The 20,444-nt window shown below is 39.9% G+C and overlaps 1 protein-coding gene, 1 long non-coding RNA gene and 1 other non-coding gene across 4 annotated transcripts in view; 2 read left to right on the top strand and 1 right to left on the bottom strand.

The window, feature by feature from the left end:
- Positions 1–10,743: 10,743 nt before the first annotated feature.
- LOC131196586 (uncharacterized) lies at positions 10,744–12,832 on the bottom strand. The gene is made up of 3 exons (XR_009154772.1): positions 12,658–12,832; positions 12,139–12,392; positions 10,744–11,366 (listed from the first exon to the last, which is right to left on the bottom strand). It is a non-coding gene; the product is annotated as an uncharacterized LOC131196586 (long non-coding RNA).
- Positions 12,820–12,901, top strand: TRNAS-AGA (transfer RNA serine (anticodon AGA)). Its single transcript has one exon. It is a non-coding gene; the product is annotated as a tRNA-Ser (tRNA).
- Positions 12,902–13,084: 183 nt separating this feature from the next.
- Positions 13,085–20,444, top strand: part of HS1BP3 (HCLS1 binding protein 3) — a 50,818-nt gene continuing 43,458 nt past the window's right edge. Inside the window, exons 1-2 of one of the 2 annotated variants that reach the window (XM_058179512.1) lie at positions 13,085–13,221; positions 16,720–16,969. In XM_058179512.1, coding sequence (XP_058035495.1) covers positions 16,871–16,969 — 99 coding nt within the window. In that variant the 5' untranslated portion in view covers positions 13,085–13,221; positions 16,720–16,870. The remainder of the gene's footprint in view (positions 13,222–16,719; positions 16,970–20,444) is intronic. The other variant, XM_058179502.1, reaches the window with a different exon arrangement.

Here is a 20,444-nt window from a genome sequence, read left to right as displayed (position 1 = left end):
TCTTTGTTGTGCTTTTTTGATGACGTTTTTGATGCTGGGTATCCATTTTAGGTCCTGAGATATGGTACCATGTCTCCCCTGGTCCTTCTCTTCACTAGACTAGCCAGGCCCAGTTCCTGTAAGCGTTCTTCATATGTTTTAATCTCCAGTCCCGTAATCATCCTGGTTGCTCTTCTCTGCACTCTCTCCACATCCTTTGGATCTGGCTTAATTGACAGGGCAGAGCATCACGGAGGTTATCAGCCCTTGCATCCCGGAAGAGGCCCCACCCCGAGGTTTTCGCAACCAGGTCCCAGCCAGTTTGGAAGCTGACTGTAAAATCCGCAGGAAGATCGGCCATTCTCTAAATCCCTCTCCGGGAGCGTCAGGGCCTTTCTTGCCTCTCCTCAGGCTTCATTCACCCGGCCTCAAGGTTTTTCTTACTGGGCTCGAGCTGGCCTGGTTACCGGCTGACCGGCTGCTCGGCGGCGAGGAGAAACGGTGAAATTGCACTTGGGGGTGGGGAGGTGGGGGCAAGTGAAAAGCCCGGTCTGCTCAGCCACAACCCACCCGTCTGGCCGTAGCCTTCTTCTTCTTCTTCTTCTTCTTCTTCTTCTTCTTCTTCTTCTTCTTCTTCTTCTTCTTCTTCTTCTTCTTCTTCTTCTTCTTCTTCTTCTTCTTATTATTATTATTATTATTATTATTATTATTATTATTATTATTATTATTATTATTATTATTTTGTCAGGCCCACTTTGGCTGAACTGCAGCAGTGGAGAGGACTGAATGTTATAAAACCTGGGCATCCCAGGAAAGCAGCGGCTTTGGGGTTTTTTTTCTTTCTTTCTCTAAATTGTGGCTGATCAGAAGAAATCGAATACTGTTAACCTGCCTGTTAAACCGCCCACAGTCACCTTGTAGGAGGAGATGGGCAGCATAAACATTTAATAACATTTAATAAATAAATAACTCCTCTCTCTTAGCTAGGAATGACCTATTTATTTATTAAAGATTTATGCTGCCCATTTCCTCCTATAAGGTGACTCTGGGCGGTTTACAAAAAGCAGATGAACAGTATTTATTCTGATAAGCCGCACTTTGGAGAAGAAAACAAAGGGTCTGCGACCACTCACCATAGGCAACTGGCCAAGTCACCATGGGGCAAGAGTTAGACTAATATCGAAGAAATAGTGGACCAGAATCATTAAAGGAAGGATGCCAAAGGAGAGGCAAAATGAAATGTGCGTTACAAAAATTAACATCTTTTAAAAAATATTTTAAATAATTAAATTGAATTGTTGAATTGTCCCGCAGTGAGTTGTCCCATGGCAAGTTGGCTGCAGCGACTTGTCCCATTCCATTTCCGGGAGGCATCGTGGATCAAGTATCTTTTTGGCACAAACTGAGTACAAAATAGAGTTAGGGTGGGTCTGAAGTTGAAAGGCTATTCCACTTTCAAATCATTTATCTTTTCCAGGGTAAATACTCATTGTTTTTACCATGGAATATCAAGGATGGCAAACCAGAAGCCTTTCTAATGTATCCTGTTTCCCCCAAAATAAGACATCCCCTGATAATAAGCCTAATTGGGCTTTTGAGCACATGGCAATAAAGCCAAGCACTTATTTCAGGGTTCAAAAAAATATAAGACAGGGTCTTACTTTTGGGAAAACACGGTAGCTGTATTGCAATCCCTTGCATCCCTCATTTTTGGTAATGCTGGCTTGTTTAGTAATGTTTGAAAGTACTTTTGTGCATTACTCCACAACAAAATACATGCCAACTCTGGGAAGCTTCACAAAGCAGTGCTTTAAAGGCAGGGCCCTGGCGGAGATAGTGTGAAGGTCCTAAGGGACCTCAGCACCAATGCTACTCGGAGAACAAATGTTCACATCTGAAATTATCATAGTGAAGAACGCTATATTAAACCCTGACTGCCATTTTAAGATAAGAGGAAGTGAGCGTGTTGGTTCTCTTTTCTTTGGCCATTGTATTAGAACACATTTGTGCAGGGTGTAATATATGTTTAACATCTTCAGAAACTCACAGAGTTGTCACAGGAAGAAAAACATGTTCTTCAAGGGTGGGGTGTGGGGATGAAATCTAGCAGGTTCTGACAGGTTCTGGAGAACCGGTAGCGGAAATTTTGAGCAGTTCGGAGAACCGGCAAATACCACCTCTGGCTGGCCCCAGGAATGGGGTAGGAATGGGGATTTTGCAATATCCTTCACCCAGGAGTCGGGAGGGAATGGAGACTTTGCAATATCCTTCCCCTGCCATGTCCACCAAGCCATGCCCACAGAGCCGGTAGTAAAAAAAAATTGGATTTCACCACTGATGAGATAGAACCAAATTTAAGGGTGTCAAAATACTGGGAGATAGATTTGAATTAAGAGACAGAGTAAGAAGAGTTTAACAGGGTCTGGGAGGAAACAGACCCAATCTTAGTAATCCCTCAAGAATGCTCTGACCTTAAATACCTTATCCTATTAGCCGTTGTTTCATCTTATTCTATGATTCTGATATTTGTGAATGAAAATACATGCTGGTCAGGAGCATCCCTACCATCAAACACCATGGTTTTGTTTATATACTGCCCACTATAATGAAGTATCTCAAAGTGATTAATGAAAATATGAAAAAAACCGCACATATAAAGTACTGTATATATTAAAAAGTTGGGAATGATTTCCCTCCTATAAAAAAGATTCATGTTGAGAAGGCTTGGGTGAAGAGATCAGTTTTCAATAGGCACTTTAAAGGTGTTATAGAAAACACTTGCTCCCCTCCCAAATTTCAGGGGAAAGAGCTAGTAGAAGAAAGCCTGCCACAGACAAGCCTGGGAGAGCCTTCAATGTTTCTTATTTTATACAGTCGGATCTTTCCTGAAGATCTCCTTTACCAATCAGATCTATAACAGTGAAAGTTGGTGGGTATCTTCTTTACAAGTTGGTGAAGTCTTCTGTCATAACCAAAACGTTGAACTTTATTAAATAGTTAATTAGCAGTGATGCAGTTATTTCTACAAATGTGTAATGCGCCTGGCCGCTAGCCACTACTGAGAAACCTGGCTGATGTATTCAGCCTCAGCTGCACCTTTGAAATTAAGCCCAAAGAGTGCATTCTATTTGTGTTATATAACTATGTGAAATTATATTCTATGTTAGGTCATTGGCATGCTACTCCTAGGATTGCCTGCACTCACCAGTAACAGCAATTTCTGGCAGAAATTTTATTCTGCCTTATCTGAGCATCTTTTTCAGGGGAGAGGCTAAAGAATTGACTTTGGGATTTCTGCGTGGAAAGCATTGCTATCTAAGGTTTGAACCATGAATGTCTGCCAGCTAATTACTGTTCTGGGGAAGTATTTTGTCTCAACACCATATATGACATTCTTTTTAAAAATTATTTCTTATCCCATGGGTTCCATTAGAATATTATGCTGACAGCCAGGTCCCTCAATCTTCAGCCTTTTGGTTCTAAGGGATGCACATTATAATTGAACTTTTGGCCGCCTTTGTTCCGTAGTGTCTACCACAAAACCTCCAAACGCAGAGTTTCTCCCATCTGTTCTACATCACAGCTTTGTCAAACCCGTCTTCTGTATCCTTTGTCCATCCTGCCAGGTCTAGTCAACTACAGGATCTTCCAGTGTTGCAATGTCTTAAAAAATTCTCCAAGCATGTCTCCCTCTCCTAGCTCCTCTTCCTTGGCGAGATTGTTGCTTTGTTTGTCTTGGTTAAAATGCAAGCATTTGTTTTTCTGTGCACATACGATCTTATTGGCAAGCCAATAAACTTGGATTTAGCCCTTTTCAAAGACCTAATTACCAGACTGCCGTAGCAGAAGTTGGAGGGGAAAAGCTGCTGTTTTTTCTTCTCAAAAGCCCCACATATATTAATTTGCCCACATTACAAAAAGGATGTATTTTGCCAAGCATGGAGCTTCTCCTTGACTCATCTGAACTTGCCAATAATCAGAATTACATTGCAGCTAAGTACTATATTACTCTCCGTCCTTTTGGCTCCAAGGGATATACTAATCACAGTGTTAATCCCCTATAACTGTCCTCCTGTTCACACTCCCCCAACAGCTGCAGCTTCCATGGACTGCTAAGCCTGTGCCCAGAACCTTCTTTCCAAATTTATACATCCTCTGGAACAGGGCTCTCCAACCTTGGCAATTTTAAGACTTGTGGACTTCAACTCCCAGAATTCCTCAGCCAGCAAAGCTTTGGTTGGAGACCCCTGCTCTGGAATACACTGTAATAGAATGGGCAGTCACTTAGCTTTCTTCCTATTAATCTTGAAACAGGATGGATTTGAACAGAAAGCTGTCAGTCTCAATCTAGTATTATTACTTCTTGCCACTGCTTGTTACCAGTGTGTTTTTGGATTACTTAAGTTTATCTTCACACACCCATCCCTACCCCTACTCTCACAGTAGAAACACTTAATGTCCCTACTACCAGTAAGATTTTAATTGCTGGCCCACACCAGCAGTCCAGAGCATGCTAGATCTCTAATGCCTGGAGTAGAATGATCTACTCAGTCCAAGGGCACAGTGGATCCTTGATCCTTTACATGCTCTCAACACAATACAAGCACTAGAATTTCTAAATCTGCTTCTTATCTGATTGCCAAGCTGCATCAGACAGTAATATGAATGTATTGATTTCTAATGAGGTACAATTGATCTTTACAAATGTTAAAAGCTATACAGTCATTCACTGATTATTGACCATGCTGTCTTTAGAAGGTCAAACTATTTTAGAAAGTCAAATTTTAGAAGGATCAAACTATTTTCCAAAGCACCAAAAGGCAAGACGAGAAACAATGGATGGAAACTAACCAAAGAAAGAAGCAACCTAGAACTAAGGAGAAATTTCCTAGTGGCAATAGCAATCAACTAATGGAATAGCTTGCCTTCAGAAGTTGTGGGTGCTTTCTACAATTGGATGCTTGCAAAAAGAGACTGGACAACCATTTATGTGGAATAATATAGGACCTTGGAGGCCTTCTAGTCCAACCCCTGCCAGGCAGGAAACCCTACACCATCTCAGTCAGATGGTTATCCAACATTTTCTTAAAAATTTCCAGTGTTGGAGCATTCACAACTTCTGCAGGCAAGTCGTTCCACTTATTAATTGTTCTAACTGTCAGGAAATTTCTCCTTAGTTCTAAGTTGCTTCTTTCTTTGATCAGTTTCCACCCATTGCTTCTTGTTCTACCCTCAGGTGCTTTGGAGAACAGCCCGACTCCCTCTTCTTTGTGGCAACCCCTGAGATATTGGAACATAGCTATCATGTCTCCCCTAGTCCTTCTTTTTATTAAACTAGACATACCCAGTTCCTGCAACCGTTCTTCATATGTTTTAGCCTCCAGTCCTCTAATCATCTTTGTTGCTCTTCTCTGCACTCTTTCTAGAGTCTCAACATCTTTTTACATCGTGGAGACCAAAACTGGATGCAATATTCCAAGTGTGGCCTTACCAAGGCATTATAAAGTGGTATTAACACTTCACGTGATCTTGATTTTATCCCTCTGTTTATGCAGCCCAGAACTGTGTTGGCTTTTTTAGCAGCTGCTGCACACTGCTGGCTCATATCTAAATGGTTGTCCACTAGGACTCCAAGATCCCTCTCACAGGTACTACTATTGAGCAAGGTACCACATATTCGGTACCTGTGCATTTTGGTTTTTTTGCCTAAATGTAGAATCTTACTTTATTTATGTGGAAATTTACTTATTTATGTGGAATAATATAGGGTCTCCTGCTCTATCAGGGGGTTGGACTAGAAGACCTGCGTGGACCGTTCCATCTCTATTATTACATCTATGTTCTAGGTGTTGGAAAGTTGTGCATCCTTCTGAATGAACATGATTCAAGGGAAACATGGTTATGCTAGGTGATCTGAATGGATGGTAGGAGCAAGAGGGAAGAATACAGAAAAATGATTGTCAGAGGCTCAAGAAAAATGAGAGTGGTGATAGGTGAGCATCTGCTTAGAAAAATGTCTGTTTGTTTTGAAAATGTGGTTTTAGCATACGCTTATTTATATATTCTCATGGAAAAGGAAACGAATTTAAATCTAAAAGCATGACCAATTTGAATACATTTGTCAACTATGTTTTTGCTGGCACTCGGGATTCTTCCTTGTCTCTTTTGTTCACTTGCAGACTCTGGAAAACTCAGCAGGCAGGCTAAAGTGCAGTTTAGGCCATGCAAGAAAGAGGAGAAAGGCAAACCAACCTTACCCTACTTGTCCCTTAGGAGCCTCCTGATTTACTTTGGCCAAAATCAGGAATAACCTTTAGCTAGGCTATAACAGATTCGAAGGAGAGCACATTTTTCATTTGTAGGCTTACCTGGAAAGGGAAAAGCAAAGATCGACACTGATGAAGGCATGTAGAAATCCTGCTTTTTTTAGTTGTGACATTTTGCGTGATCCTAATAAATGTATTTCCATTCTTGGAAATTTTTCTGAACGCTTGTCATAAACCATTCAGTGATCATGAAAGTTACGTGGAAACTGGAGTTTTACGCTTTGAAGATAATTTCCTTCAGCCACGGAGATACATGTGACTGTAGGATTTTTTCCCCTTTAGCGCACCTATCCCATATTAATTTTCTCTGTTTCTCTCCTTTTTTCTCTTTTTTCTTTTTGCTCTCTTCCCAGGAAAGAATCTGAGTATTTTGCTTCAGTTAGGAGACAGATCGCAGTAATTGTTGGTGTCTATACTTTCAAAAATGAATAATCAACCTTTCCCTACATATCTCTATCTTAGCATCCTAGCTGTAAGTTGAAACTCCTATGACAAATAGAAAAGTCTAATTCAACTAAATTCCCCCCCCCCCACATTCTTGGTCAAGCTTATGACCAATGCAAACTTTATGATTTTAGGACCAAGAAAACTTTCCCTTTTTTCTCCCCCCTTTAATAACAAGCACGAATGAATGAATTATCCTCAGAAGTGATTTCTAGTATTCTCTAGTATCGCACACCCAATATTTTGATAATACAAATTGTCTTCATTCCAGTTATGGCTGGATGACACCATATTTAGTTATGAAACAGTAATAAGAAAATGCTACATTCACAAAGGATTCCCATGAAAAGATGGACTATATTTTACATTTTGTAATAAAATAAAATAAAATGAGTGGCAGCTGTTAAACTAGAACAAAAAGGGAGAGTAGCCAAAGCCCAATATTGAATATGCAGCCAAGGACTGAAGCCGAAAAGTGTAACACAAAGGGGAAAACAGGAAATCAGGTGGGGACTTGGAGATCAGCAGGGGGCTGATCAGCAACAGAGATGTCAGTAAGTGGTTTTCTATAATGAAGCACAGAGTGTAGAAAACACTCAGAAGTCAAGATCCTATCCCAGGAACAGGGATTACATGTGAACGGCATTGCAAAGTTGGTGGGCTACTCATGATTGTCACATAGTGACAGAAAACTTACTCTGCTCATTCAAAGGAATTGACCGAACAAAAAGAATGGAAGTGTTTATTTCACTTATTATAGAGAGGTATATAATTACCCTTCTTAAGAAACGCAACTCTGGACAGCTCACAATTGCTCTGTATATAAAATAAGTAAATAGACTTTCAGAGAAATTCATGAACAGACATTTTGTTTCGGTAAGATTAGAAGGAGAAAGGAATAATAGTGACACTGTTTTTATGGTTGAGTGTGGATTTGAATAGGAGTCTATCTGATTCAAATCCATCACTGTAATCTATCTATTCTATCATTGGGTATATTTATGCATTTTTTTGCTAAAAAAAAGTTCAGTAACAGCCTGTTATTTGGTTTTTTTGACTTTGAGGAGAAGAATGAGGCAATACATTTTGAGGCACATTTTTGAGCTTCCAAAAATCTGCAGGATATTTGAAATAAAAGGGGAAATATTGTACTGGTGATAATGTTGAAGCCTTACCTATAATCATTCAAGCATATAGGTTAGAGTTAAAGACAGAAATAATGCTTAAATTGAATCCTATTGTATCAAACCTTATCCCAGGCTTTCTGGGAAGGAGAAGAAGCAAAATATTATTGATCATATACTTTTGGAAATGAAAAGCCACTCTTTTTAATGCAACATCTTTGGATTTAATCAATTTAGAATATTCTGATGATCCATAATATTCTGCCATCTTTTCTCAGAATTAATCATCGAGTAAATTGATTCAAATAGGAAACTTACTATCCTGATGACTAACAAGATCGCCATCAATTCATTAAGAAGGAGAAGATTCAAAATCTTTTAACTGTCAGTGCTAGGAGCTTTCCTTGGGGAAGTTGATTTAGACAGATATTGGACAAAAAGATCCTTCTCTGTTCAGCAAATCTTTGCATTGTGAGGTTCTTAGTGCTCTCTGAACCTGGTTGTTTTCTTGCACTGATAATGGCTACCCAGATGGCTAATAAAATGTCTGCAAGAAAACAGCCAAGCTCAGAGACAGCTCCAAGAACTCCATGGTTCAAATCTGACCTACAAATATTCTCTTCTATTGATAATCATTATATTTTTTAAACATGTTTTTTTTCTTTGAACTGAAGGAAGAATCTAAATGAAAACACTCTGGGCTGAACTATGAGTGAAAATGATTATGCATGGATTTTGTCAAAGGTTAAAAACTCCCAACACCCATCTCCTTCCACTTATGATTGTATGACTGTAAGTTTGTTGCTTGTATCCTTACGATTTATATTGATACTGATTGTTTCCTGATTGCTTATTTGTACCCTATGACTATCATTAAGTGTTGTACCTTATGATTCTTGATGAACATATCTTTTATGTACACTGAGAGCATATGCATCAAGACAAATTCCTTGTGAGTTCAATCACAGTTGGCCAATAAAAAATTCTATTCCTATTCTATTCTATTCTATCCTATTCTATTCTATTCGATTCGATTCTAATCCTATCCTATCCTATCCTATCCTATCCTATCCTATCCTATCCTATCCTATCCTATTCTAAATTCAACATGCTGTTAGAAAGTGACACCATAGCCTGGAAGTTCAGCTGCAATGTAAGTTCACTATTCCATTAACTTGCACTAACTTGATAAGGAAGGCAAGACTTTCCTTATAATAGAGAGGAAGTCCACAGAAAAGAATTACTACTTCCATTAAACCTTTTCATACAAATTAACCAGGAAAGCTTCAGAATACAAATGCACTCCTCTTGGTTGGCAAAGCTGATGCAAAAGATCACAGACAGAAGTCAGGCTTTATTCATATCCTGTGAAACAGCATCATCTGGTGTCTCATACTATCTATTGCATCTTCCAGATCTGTTCCTTGTAAAGAATAAATTATTGTACGAACAGACTACACTAGTTTGGTTGATGTGAGTACACAATTTAAGTCATTTCTAGTCCATTATACTGCTCTGGATTGGGCTGGAGATCATCCATTATTAGAATTATAATTATTTTTGTAATCAAGTATATTATTCTGAACAATTTATACTCGATTGGTCATTCTTACATATTATATAAACAATGTTACTTCACAAGCACAACCTTAGTTTTCTAATGGTTAAAGATTCTGACAAAACATGGTACATAAATGCTGTTTGTTCTACTTTTGCAATTCCACATGTACCTAGTTCTTAGCATTTACCTGTAATGTAAATGAAGTATCATTTCTTCGAAAATATTTCCAGTATTTGTGTAACTTCTGGAATCCAACAAGGTGAAAATCCGGAAATACATATTATGGAAGTGGGATCTATTTCTCAGATAGGACTGCAGCCTTAAGGAACACTGGTCTTTGCTGTTTTTTTTCTTTCTTCTTTCTTTTCTTTTCTCTCTTTTTCTTTTTCCATTCCTTTATCTTTTCCTTCCTTCCTTCCTTTCTTATCATACCTTCTGTACACAGAGTTAATTTTGGACTACCAATTAAAGTATCCTATAGCCACAGATTCTCTTTAATTTTTCTGTACGACCTAGCAATCTGACAGAGAAGAAGAAATGTGTTGTGATGAAGTGGAAGATATAACAACTAAGTAGAGTTTTGTTTTAAAACAACAAAAATCCAGGTGAACAATACAGGGAAAAATTCAAAATGTTAAAGAGTAGTTTACCTTGGTGCCAGAGAAAAAATAGAGGCCAATTATTAGTTTTCGAGATTTCATTTCAGACAAAATTGGTGCAGTCCAGAACAGGGGGAAGAGCTTTTGTTAATGCTTCTTTTGTGCCTTTCACAATTATATTTTATTAGATGGAGTGAATGAGAACATCCAGGTTGGATGGGCAGGTTGGCAGAGTTAATATCAGATTGAACTAAGGATTCTTGCAAGGCATGCTGGGAAGCTTAAATACAGACATCATGATTGGGCCCTCACTTTATGGCATAGGTAGTTATCGAGATCCTACCTCCCCACAACCCCACCCCTGTAATTGGATTTTAATGAAACAACACTTTTGGATTCATTGTAGATTAGGGGTACCAGATCTCAGCTGCAAAAATCCAGAGGCTTACTAGATAACAGCAGTGAATTGGACTTCTGTGTTACCTCTTATATGCATCAAAATGAAAAGTTGTCCAGGCTCCAGGCTGTGGATAAGGAAATTCATGTTAAAAAACAGATTTGAATACCTGTCATGCATAAGATCATTGTTTTAAAAAGAGAATGTCTTCCTGCTGTTTCTTAGCTATGCTCTCACAAAGTGGTGTACAAGCAAGAAGGCATAACAACCTCCATTTGACACACAAGCTAATTATAAAATCAACAGAGGGCAGTTTTACAAAGAAAGGCCTTTATTAGTTGATTAAGGCATGCATAAAAGAAGCTTGGCACAATTTGCAGGACCCAGAAGGCCTTATGTTCTGTGCATACCAGTCAATCTTAAGAGTCACCATGTGAGAAAGATTTTGCTTAAGAGCAACAATAATGATTGTCCTCAAATAAGACACCTCACTCATATGTCATGAAGGTGAAATCAGATATCAGTAAGATGACACATTAGGTTTTTTTTTTAAGTGAGACCTAATCTTACATCTATTGAAGTTTAATAATCAAGGTCTTAATTCAGTATATTTAACAGATTTAAAGTCAAACTATTAATTTCACTATATCACTGATTATTACACACCGTAAAAAAATGTCTTTCCTAAAAGTGTTGAGTTTTTGCCAACAATGTTGATATGAATTTTCTCTTTTGAGAAAATAATTGTGCCCTTCCTTAAGAGGCTGTCCTCCGACCCATTGCTTTTAAACAGTTATTTTCCTGTCTTCATCTTTTCTTTTTCAGGAAACATTGCTGCAGAGGTAATCGGTCTTGTAGTTGATGATCCTTCTTCACTTGTAGCTCCTGCTTGATATGCAGATGGCCAGGAAATCCTTTGCCCAGTTTTGCCCTTTCCTATATTGGAAGACCCTTGAGATAATCACTCACATCCTAGGCATCTCATGGCTTGATTACTGTAATGCACTATACATGGGACTGCCCTTGAAGATAGCCTCTCCTGAAGGGTATCTGCTTATCCCATTATGGTAGAAAGCAGTGGTGAAATCCAATTTTTTTTTACTACCGGTTCTGTGGGCGTGGCTCGGTGGGCATGGCAGGGGAAGGATACTGCAAAGTCTCCATTCCTACGCCACTCCTGGGGAAAGGATGTCGCAAAAACTCCATTCCCTCACCACTCCTGGGGGGAAGGATATTGCTGTTCTGTTATGACTTATAAAGCCCTATTTGGCACAGGACCTGTTACTTGATGGACTGCCTATTTCCCATGATATCAGCCTGGCTGATTCAATCTGTCAGGGCTGCCATGTTCCTGATGCCTCCAAATCAGGCACTTCCATGTATTTGGGACCCTGGAAATATGCCTTTAAATATTCCCTCCCTCCTTTTCTCTCTTCCCCCCACCACTGTCCCCTGCTTATTACTATAGTTACAGGTTATTTAAAAAAATCTTCCTGAGCTGTCAAGATTTGCTTGCAGTCAAAGCAGAGGTCTCCAACTCTGGCAACTTTAAGCCTGGAGGACTTCAACTCCCAGCATTCCCCAGCCAGCAAAGCTGGCTGGGGAATGCTGGGAGTTGAAGTCCTCCAGGCTTAAAGTTGCCAAGGTTGGAGACCCCTGAGTCAAAGGGTGTCCAAGCTCAAATCAACCAACCAACCAATCAACCTACCTATTTATCCTCTTCACTAGCCCAGGCAAATTAATTTGCAAAGGAGGGGACTATCAGGAATCCTCGTCCCAGCCCAATTTCCACCTGCCTGATTTCAGGTACTCTAGCATGAAAAGAAAGGCGGTCAGACTGAGTGGAACCTTGTCCGATGAAATGGGGTCATATCAAGAGGACTGGATCAAGGAGCTTTTCTGCTTGAGGCAAAGGAAGGTCAACTGCCCTGCATACAGATTTTCTTCCCGAATACAGAATACCTGCAATGATCATATAGTTTATATGAGAAAAGGTCCGATAGTATTTTTCAATCACGGGAAATAGCACTAATTTTACAAGTCAGTTACTAGGCATTTAGTGATTAAACAGGTAACTTTTAGAGGGATGCATTATATTTTCATATATTTTGAACTTGTTAATCAAAGCAGCCCTCTCTACCTTTAATGCTATGCAAAGCTCTGGAATACCAAATGAATTAAAGGTATGAAATAAGAAGAAGAAGTACAGCCAAACCTAGACACCGACCGCATTCGCTATACTTCTCCGCCTTTTGTTAGCCTCGCAAGGCATCCTGATTTATGCCGCGGCGGCACAAATTCCACTCCTTGCTTTTTTGCTTTACGTATTTCATTCTCATGCCACGGAGGAATTTAAAAATGTCGCCTTACAAGACTTCCACCAGAAGGAGTAGTCGTGGCCGAGTGGTTAAGGCGATGGACTAGAAATCCATTGGGGTCTCCCCGCGCAGGTTCGAATCCTGCCGACTACGGGCGTTTCCCTTTTATAAAATCCCGGCCAACTTTTAATGGGTTGGCCGAAACTCAGCAGGCAGAAAGCAGGGCAAACGAGAGAGTCGAAACAGGGGAGGATTATTGTGCAAGCCAATAAGTTCGGGAAAAGAAAAGAGGAAGGGATCGTGTGTCATTTCTTCCGGGATCTCCTCTTCCCAGGCTTGCAACACGCAACGCAACACAACAAACAGCTTGCGAGGCAAAATCGTTGCGCCTTTGCCTGGCCGCACGAGAAAGCTTACGGAGGGCGGGACACCATGCAACAGAGCCCGGGGCCTACCGTGTTCGTCACCACTAGGTAAAGAAGGCGGCGGGGGGGGGTGTGTGGAGGGATGGAGGGGGTGGTGGTGGTGGTGTATCGCCTTCCCCGTCCGCAGCGCTTTTCTGCAGGGTTTCTCCGGGGCTGCTGGGTGGTGCAGAGAGTGAGACGAGCAAGTTGCAAAGCCCTCCATGACCAACTCGGGACTTCCTTTTTGCCCATCAGATGAATGTCCCCGGCCTGGTACCGCCCCTGGCAAGAGCTGACTGAAGCCAAGAGGGGCAGGCTCGACGGAGTTGAGAAGAGCCAACCCGTCCTTCCCCTCCACCGGCCCTACTTTTCTGACCCAAGGCAGGCATCTCTCACGCCCGCCCTTCATTGCATTCCTTTCTACCGCGGTGGGGTTTGCCTCCCTTTGCTTTTAGTTTTTAAGAGTTACTTTTCGCCGCTAGGAGGAGCTGTTGCCGCGTCTCTCTCCTGTCCTTCCCCCCCCCCCCCCCCCGCCTTTTCCCACAGATTCTTTGCCTCTCCCAGTAACGCTGGCTTGGTTAAGTGTTTTTTCTACCTATAATATGCCCTCATCGTTTTCCTCCCCCATCCCAAAGTTTACTTTGGCCTATTTCTTTTGGAAGCAAAAAAAAAAAAAAAAGCAAGGAAGACAAAGCCTTTGAGCACTACAGGTAGTCCTTGATGTACGTCAGTTCATTTAGTGACCAAAGTGACAAGGGCGCTGAAAAAAGGTGACTCGTGATCTTTTTTCACACTTAATGACCCTTTGGTGTGTCCCCATGGCCGTGCGATCAAAAATTCAGACGCCTGGCGACTGGTTTATTTTTACGACCGTGGGGCACAGTCTCCCCGGGGTCGTGTGATCAGCTTTTGCGACCGCCCGAGAGGGAAAGCCGATGGGGAAGCCGTGATTCACTTTATGGCCGTGTGACTCACTTCACAATTGCAAGGATTCACTGAACAACGAACGTGGTAAGAAAAACTGTCAAAATGGGGCAAGGCTCACTGAATACGTGTTTCACTTAGCAATGTAAGTTTTGGGGTCGTAAGTCGAGGACTCCCCGTATTTCCTTTCTTTCTGAAAAGTCTTAAATTGTTGTCTGCTCAGGCAAAATTCACACAGATGTTCCTAAACTTATCACCAGGCTCCAAAGGGGTTTGCTCACCAACTTTTGGTCTCTCAGGTTACTGTTAAAAAGTGCAAGGCCAGAAAAAGAAATAAGTAAGCAGCTGTAGATTTTGCCGTTTTTATGCTGCCTTTCTTTGCCTCTCAACTAAAAGTGAGGCTCGTGCTCCTTTGTGTTGTAAAAGTGTTGCATTTCTTTTCTTTGACATCTTTCTGTTTATTGGGCTTCCCCCAAAAAAACCTGCCCAAAAAGTGCCTGTTGAGGTCCTAGCAAGAGACCATTTATTTTAAGGAAACAGTTTCTGTGGTTGCTGAACTACAGTTCCCAGCATCCCTCACCATTGCACTGGATGATGGGGATTCAGGCTCTGCAGAATTTATGTGTTATTTATAAAAATAGGATATAAGTAAACCTCCGTTAAACTAATGCTGATATTTATGCATACTGTATCTGCATTGCTTATTGACAAAAATTAATAGGAAATTTGGATTAAGCTTTGGCTAATTCACAAGGAGGATCCCTTCCTCACAGCTATTTAAACTACTGCCATCAGTATTTGCTGGAGAGAACTTCTGTTTGCAGTCTCTCATGGGGAGAGAGGGAAAAAAGGGAATGGAAAATGCAGATAACTTGTTTACATGTGGTTAGGCTTAAGGTGAAGATGCCCTCAGGTCAAACTTCAAGATGATGTAAACAGGCATATTAACTTTGCCAGTTTTCTTGGCAACAGCATGGACAAAAATTAGCCACTGCATTTTCTGAGATGTTTTCCTACTTTCACCCTAGTACTAACCAGGTTGGAATGAAAGGGGCTTAGTTGTGGAATACATGTCCTGGTGGTACTAAAACATCCAGGTGTGAAAAACCGAATTTCGTAGTCCAAATGACAACATCATGCAGATGTTCTGCATCACAAGATAGGTGTATGCGGAGGGATGCAGATTCTTGAAGGCAAGCACATAGTTTGTGCTTGAGAAGTGATTTAAGAAAGTAACATTAGTTACTGATTCCCAGTTCCTTATTTAATGAATGTTCAGAAGAGAGTCAGTTTATGTAGCTTTTCGGCCCAAAAATAATACAAAGATAGCCTTGGCCTCTCTTTGTGTAATACAGATTTATGGTTGCTAAGTTATCCTTTATAAGTTCTAAGATAATTATTTCTGTTAAAAGTATCAAGATCGTGCAATATATTATTTCAACGACCATAACAAATACATAGAGTTGGATGAAATGGTTTTAAATCATTTCTGTCTTAACAATTTGATAATAGTAATAAATATTAAGAAATCTAGGGATTGGGCTGTACACTCAAAACAGCCACTGAAGTTTATATCCTTATACCACATTTATGTATAGTTGACGAAATTTATTCAACTTTGACTCCCGAGTTGGAAGGGCCATAGGATCCATCCATCCATCCTTCCTGCCTGCCTGCCTGCCTGCCTGCCTTCGACTTATATGGCCACCTCTCTCACATAATGATTCTAGGCAGCTCAGAACAATCCATAAAACATACCCATCCCCCATCCAGGCACCAGACCAAACATCCTTAGGGTTCAACCCTCCATTCTAGCCCAATGCTTGGGGAAATAGGCAGGTCTTCATAGTCTTCCAGAAGGCTAAAAGGGTAGGGATCTCTCTGATTTCCAGTGGGAGGATGTCCCAAAGGTCTGGGGCAGCCACTGAGAAGGCACGCCTCCTAAGTCCCAACAGATGGGAACATTTACGGAAGGGGATTATCTAACCTCTTTGGATGGGCAGATATCCTCAGAGAGAAGTGGTCCCACAAGTAACTTGGGCCTGTATCATGTAGGACTTTAAAGTGATAATCAGCACCTGGAAAGGAAATGGGCGCCTGTGCAGCTAATGTAGCATTACAGATGCCATTACAATTGTGAACTGGTGCAAAGGTGTTGCTGGAAAGTTTTGGTTACTTAATTTATATTGAATGCTTCCCCATGCAACTATGATCGTACATACTGATTCTGTGGAAAGGAAGAATAATGACAAAGGCATCACTATCCCTTAGTATCACCTATCTTGCCTGGTGGCTATGAAACTAAAGTTATTTAGAGACCTATCATATTTTTTTAAAAAAAATATAGCTCAGATGCTTTGTATTGGCAGAAAGTATTACTTCTGTATCAAAGAGACAAACTTGTCCTACGTAAAATAGCTTCACATTTTCTCTTTTTTCCTCTCTTAAAAATTTCAAATTAGGCAAAGGTGCTTTTTCAAAAGGCAACTGGACTTTGTTTTTCCAGTTGCCTTTTGAAAAAAAGCACCTTTGGCACAGCCATGACGTGGATGTCAGAGAATCTCCATAATCAAATTAGGCAACTATCCCAACTTATTGTGTAATTTTTACTTTCAAGTGATAATATCTCTTTTTTTCCCCCAGATCTGAAAACGTATCGGTCAAAAACCAGTGTCAAAATTAAGAAAACCTCGTCTATCTTTGAAATTCATGTTTTTACCTCTGCAGACCTCTTCAGAATGGCCATACAGGAATAGATCTGTCAGTCCCAGAGTACCAAGAAATACGAGGAAAGATGATGTCTGGGCATGTGGAATATAATATCTTAGTAGTTACCCAACTGGCTGTGTTCAAATCTGCCAAGCACAAACCCGAAGACAATGTTCAGTTTATGGTAATGAAATCATTTGTAAATGTATTTTGTATGTAATTCTGGTAAGAGTTCATATCATAACAATGAGAAACCAAACTTTATTAATTTCATTCCAGGCAACATGCTTTAAAAATATACTATGAATTATATTATGAAAATAGACCAATAATAAAAAAACACAAAATTAAAAGGAGAAAAAGCAATAAAACACAAAATAATAGTAGTATACTACTATTTTGTAAAATCATAGTAAAACCATTTATTTATTTGTGTGTGGAATAGAATATGAATAAAGCTATGTATGATTTTTGAAGCTTCATAGCTAATGGCAGTGCCACCAAAGTATTAGGCACATGCCTGGTCTTAGCAAAAGGGTAACATTGGATCTGGGCTATACAGATAGTCCTCGACTTACAACCACAATTGAGCCCAAAATTTTTGTTGCTAATTGAGACGTGTAGTTATGCCCAATTTTATGACTTTTATTGCCACAGTTGTTAAGTGAATCACTGAAGTTGTTAGGTTAGTAATATGGTTGTTAAGAGAATCTGGCTTCCCCATTGACTTTGCTTGTCAGAAGGTCACAAAAGGGGATCACATGACCCTGGGGCACTGCAGTGGTCATAAATATGAGTCACTTGCCAAGTGTCTGAATTTTGATCATATGACCTTGGTGATAATGCAATGGTCATAAGGGTGAAAAACGGTCATGAGTCGCTTTTTTTAGTGACATTGTAATTTTGAACCGTCGCTAAATGATCGGTCACAAGTCAAGGACTACCTGTATCAGGCAGCATATGATGACTGGATGCTTTATTACCTTGAATACTGGATTGTTGGGGAAAATTTCTCTCTGATATGCTTACATTCTACGTGGAAGGATTTTGCTTGTTTTAGTGGAGGAATACTCAGTCCTGTAAGATTAAATGTGAAATTTTAAATCCCAGTGTAAGAGTTAAAGCTGACTTGGTGTTACTCTTTACAAAACAGATTCTGTAACAAGGCCAACTAAAAGTCCAAAGTTAATTTTTCCTAACTTGGGAGTCCTCCAGCTGTTTGGACTTCAGTTCCTAGAATTCCCCAGGCAGGGTGGCCATTACTAAGAATTCACAGAGCTCAGCCAATCAGAGTGAGCCAGAGTGTAGAAAGCCATGTGAAGTACTTTGTATTCTATATTTGCTGGTAATTTTCCAGCAGTTGCCATAGGTTCCCAGCTCCTTTTGTCAAAACCGCTGATGAATTCCTCTGAAAGTATTCTTTTCTTTGTATTAAGCTGTCAAGGTTGAAAAATCTGGCTCATCATAATCTTTTGAAAAGCCAGTCCTGGAAATAAGAGAGATTCTCTAAAGTGAAATCTTGTTGTGGTCTGCACTAAATCCCACTGTATGTGGTAAACTGCCGGTCAGATTAATAATTTTAATGTATAAGATTGCCCAACGGAGCTGTTCTATAAATTTAAATTATTAATCTGTACATATTAAAGCAAAACCCAAATAGATGACATTAATAAAAAAAATAAGGAAATAAAAGAGGGCCATAATTGTGGGAAACAATCATACTACAACTTTATTAAACGCACTCCTATTCAGATGGATATACACCTCTGCCTAAATCACAGCCTGGGGAAAAAAAAGCAAAGTTTTCAAAGTTCTTTAAAGAGGTAACATTGTTGGGTCTTTGATGTTGGAGCCTACAGGGTTGGGTTTTGTATTGTATGCGTTTGTATTGCATGTTGCTGTAGTACGCATTTTGTTGTAAGCCAATTAATGAGCAATGTGAGTTTGGGTTTACTTTAATTGGAGGAATATTGGTTATGCTGTTGTAGATAACCAGAACTGAGGAAGGAAATTTCAAGTGCTGCTTTAGTAGTAGTGCAAGATCCCAAAATGCAAAGTGCAGTGCAACACTACAGAGTAGTGTAATGGCTTCCAGATTTGCACAGCTTGAAAAACATCATTCAGACCATAAGCAATTATACTGTTCAGCTGCTTTGATATTAATTTGAAAGACATGGATTTTCTGTAGCAAAAAAAAAATAAAAAATCAGATTTCTATTCTTTTGATTGGGATAACATGGTCAGTTCCAGTAGAGGGCACTCAAGCACTGTTGAAACTGTAGTCATGTTGACAGGATGTCAGTCTGAAATCTGAACGAATGATTTCATGCTAGACAGAACCGTTGATGCTTCTCTGACAGTTGTGTAACATTTTGCTCTGCTTTGAAACCAAAGGGTTTTCCTACATTTGTATGTAACTTAAGTTTATTCTATAACATAAGGTAAAGAGGTTTTATAATGTCATAGAATAAGTTTTAATCCTGTAAACAAGCTACAAAGATTGGATATTTGTAACAGTAACAGAGTTGGAAGGGACCTTGGAGGTCATCTAATCCAACCCCCCTGCTCACACAGGAGACCTGTACTAAGGATTCGAACCGCCGGACTGCTGACCTTTCCGATCAGCAAGCTCAGTGTCTTAGCCACTAAGCCATCTAGTTCTGTTTCTCTGATGAGATGAATGCTGCTCTGAGCTATAAGATACAACATGGCTCAATACAATGTTTAAAACACTGCTTTATCTTTGCTTTCAGTCTTGTTTCGTTGCCTTTCAGCCACAAAATGGCTTTTCTTCTTCAGTTAGCTTGTAAATTATCAGTGGACAATGGAGCCTTATAAAAAGTGTCTGCTCTTTATTCAGAGCATTCTTTGTGAACATTGCTGGAGTTAATAAGTTGTAACAGATCACAACTCCAGAAAGAGGCAGTAGAATTAAACAATCTCTTATCTTAAGGGGATCTTCTTAAACAGCCTCTCTCAATGTGATTCTGCAAAACCCTGGGATTTCACAAGAGATCATGATTATTCTTTTTTTAAAAAAAGCATTTGTTCTTTTAACTTCCTGTGCCACAGAGAGCTAAAGTTTGCAATGGTGGGGATTTTTACTCATTGTGACTCTGCTTACTTATGATTCTTGATGCATGTATCTTTTCTTTTATGTACCCTGAAAACTTTTTATGTACACTTTTATGTACATAAGAGTGTACATATGCACCAAGACAAATTCCTTGTGTGTCCAATCACACTTGGCCAATAAAAATTCTATTCTATTCTATTCTATTCTATTCCATTCCATTCCATTCCATTCCATTCCATTCCATTCCATTCCATTCCATTCCATTCCATTATCCTGCAAATGTTCTGTGAAATGTAGATATAATAATTTTTATACAGGAGTTCCCTGGGACTTGAAAATTATTTCAAAAGTTCCTCCAGGGGAGAAAAAAAGTTGAGAAAGGCTGGTTTAGGGCCTCTGGTCCAATTCCTTGCTCAGTGTAGGAATCCATAAAACCATCTCAAGCAAACGCCATCCAGCCCCCGACTGAAATCTCCCGGTGCTCCCCACTGCTTTTGATAGGCAGTTCTACTGCTTAATACTTCTTCCTATCAGGAAATTCCTCAGTATTCCTCCTGAATCTTCCTGCTTAAAAATATTTTAA

Source organism: Ahaetulla prasina, chromosome 1, assembly GCF_028640845.1.
Source record: "Ahaetulla prasina isolate Xishuangbanna chromosome 1, ASM2864084v1, whole genome shotgun sequence".
Lineage (NCBI taxonomy): Eukaryota > Metazoa > Chordata > Lepidosauria > Squamata > Colubridae > Ahaetulla > Ahaetulla prasina.
The sequence above is the reverse complement of the archived record's forward strand: the minus strand, read 5'-3'. Positions and strand labels throughout refer to the sequence as shown.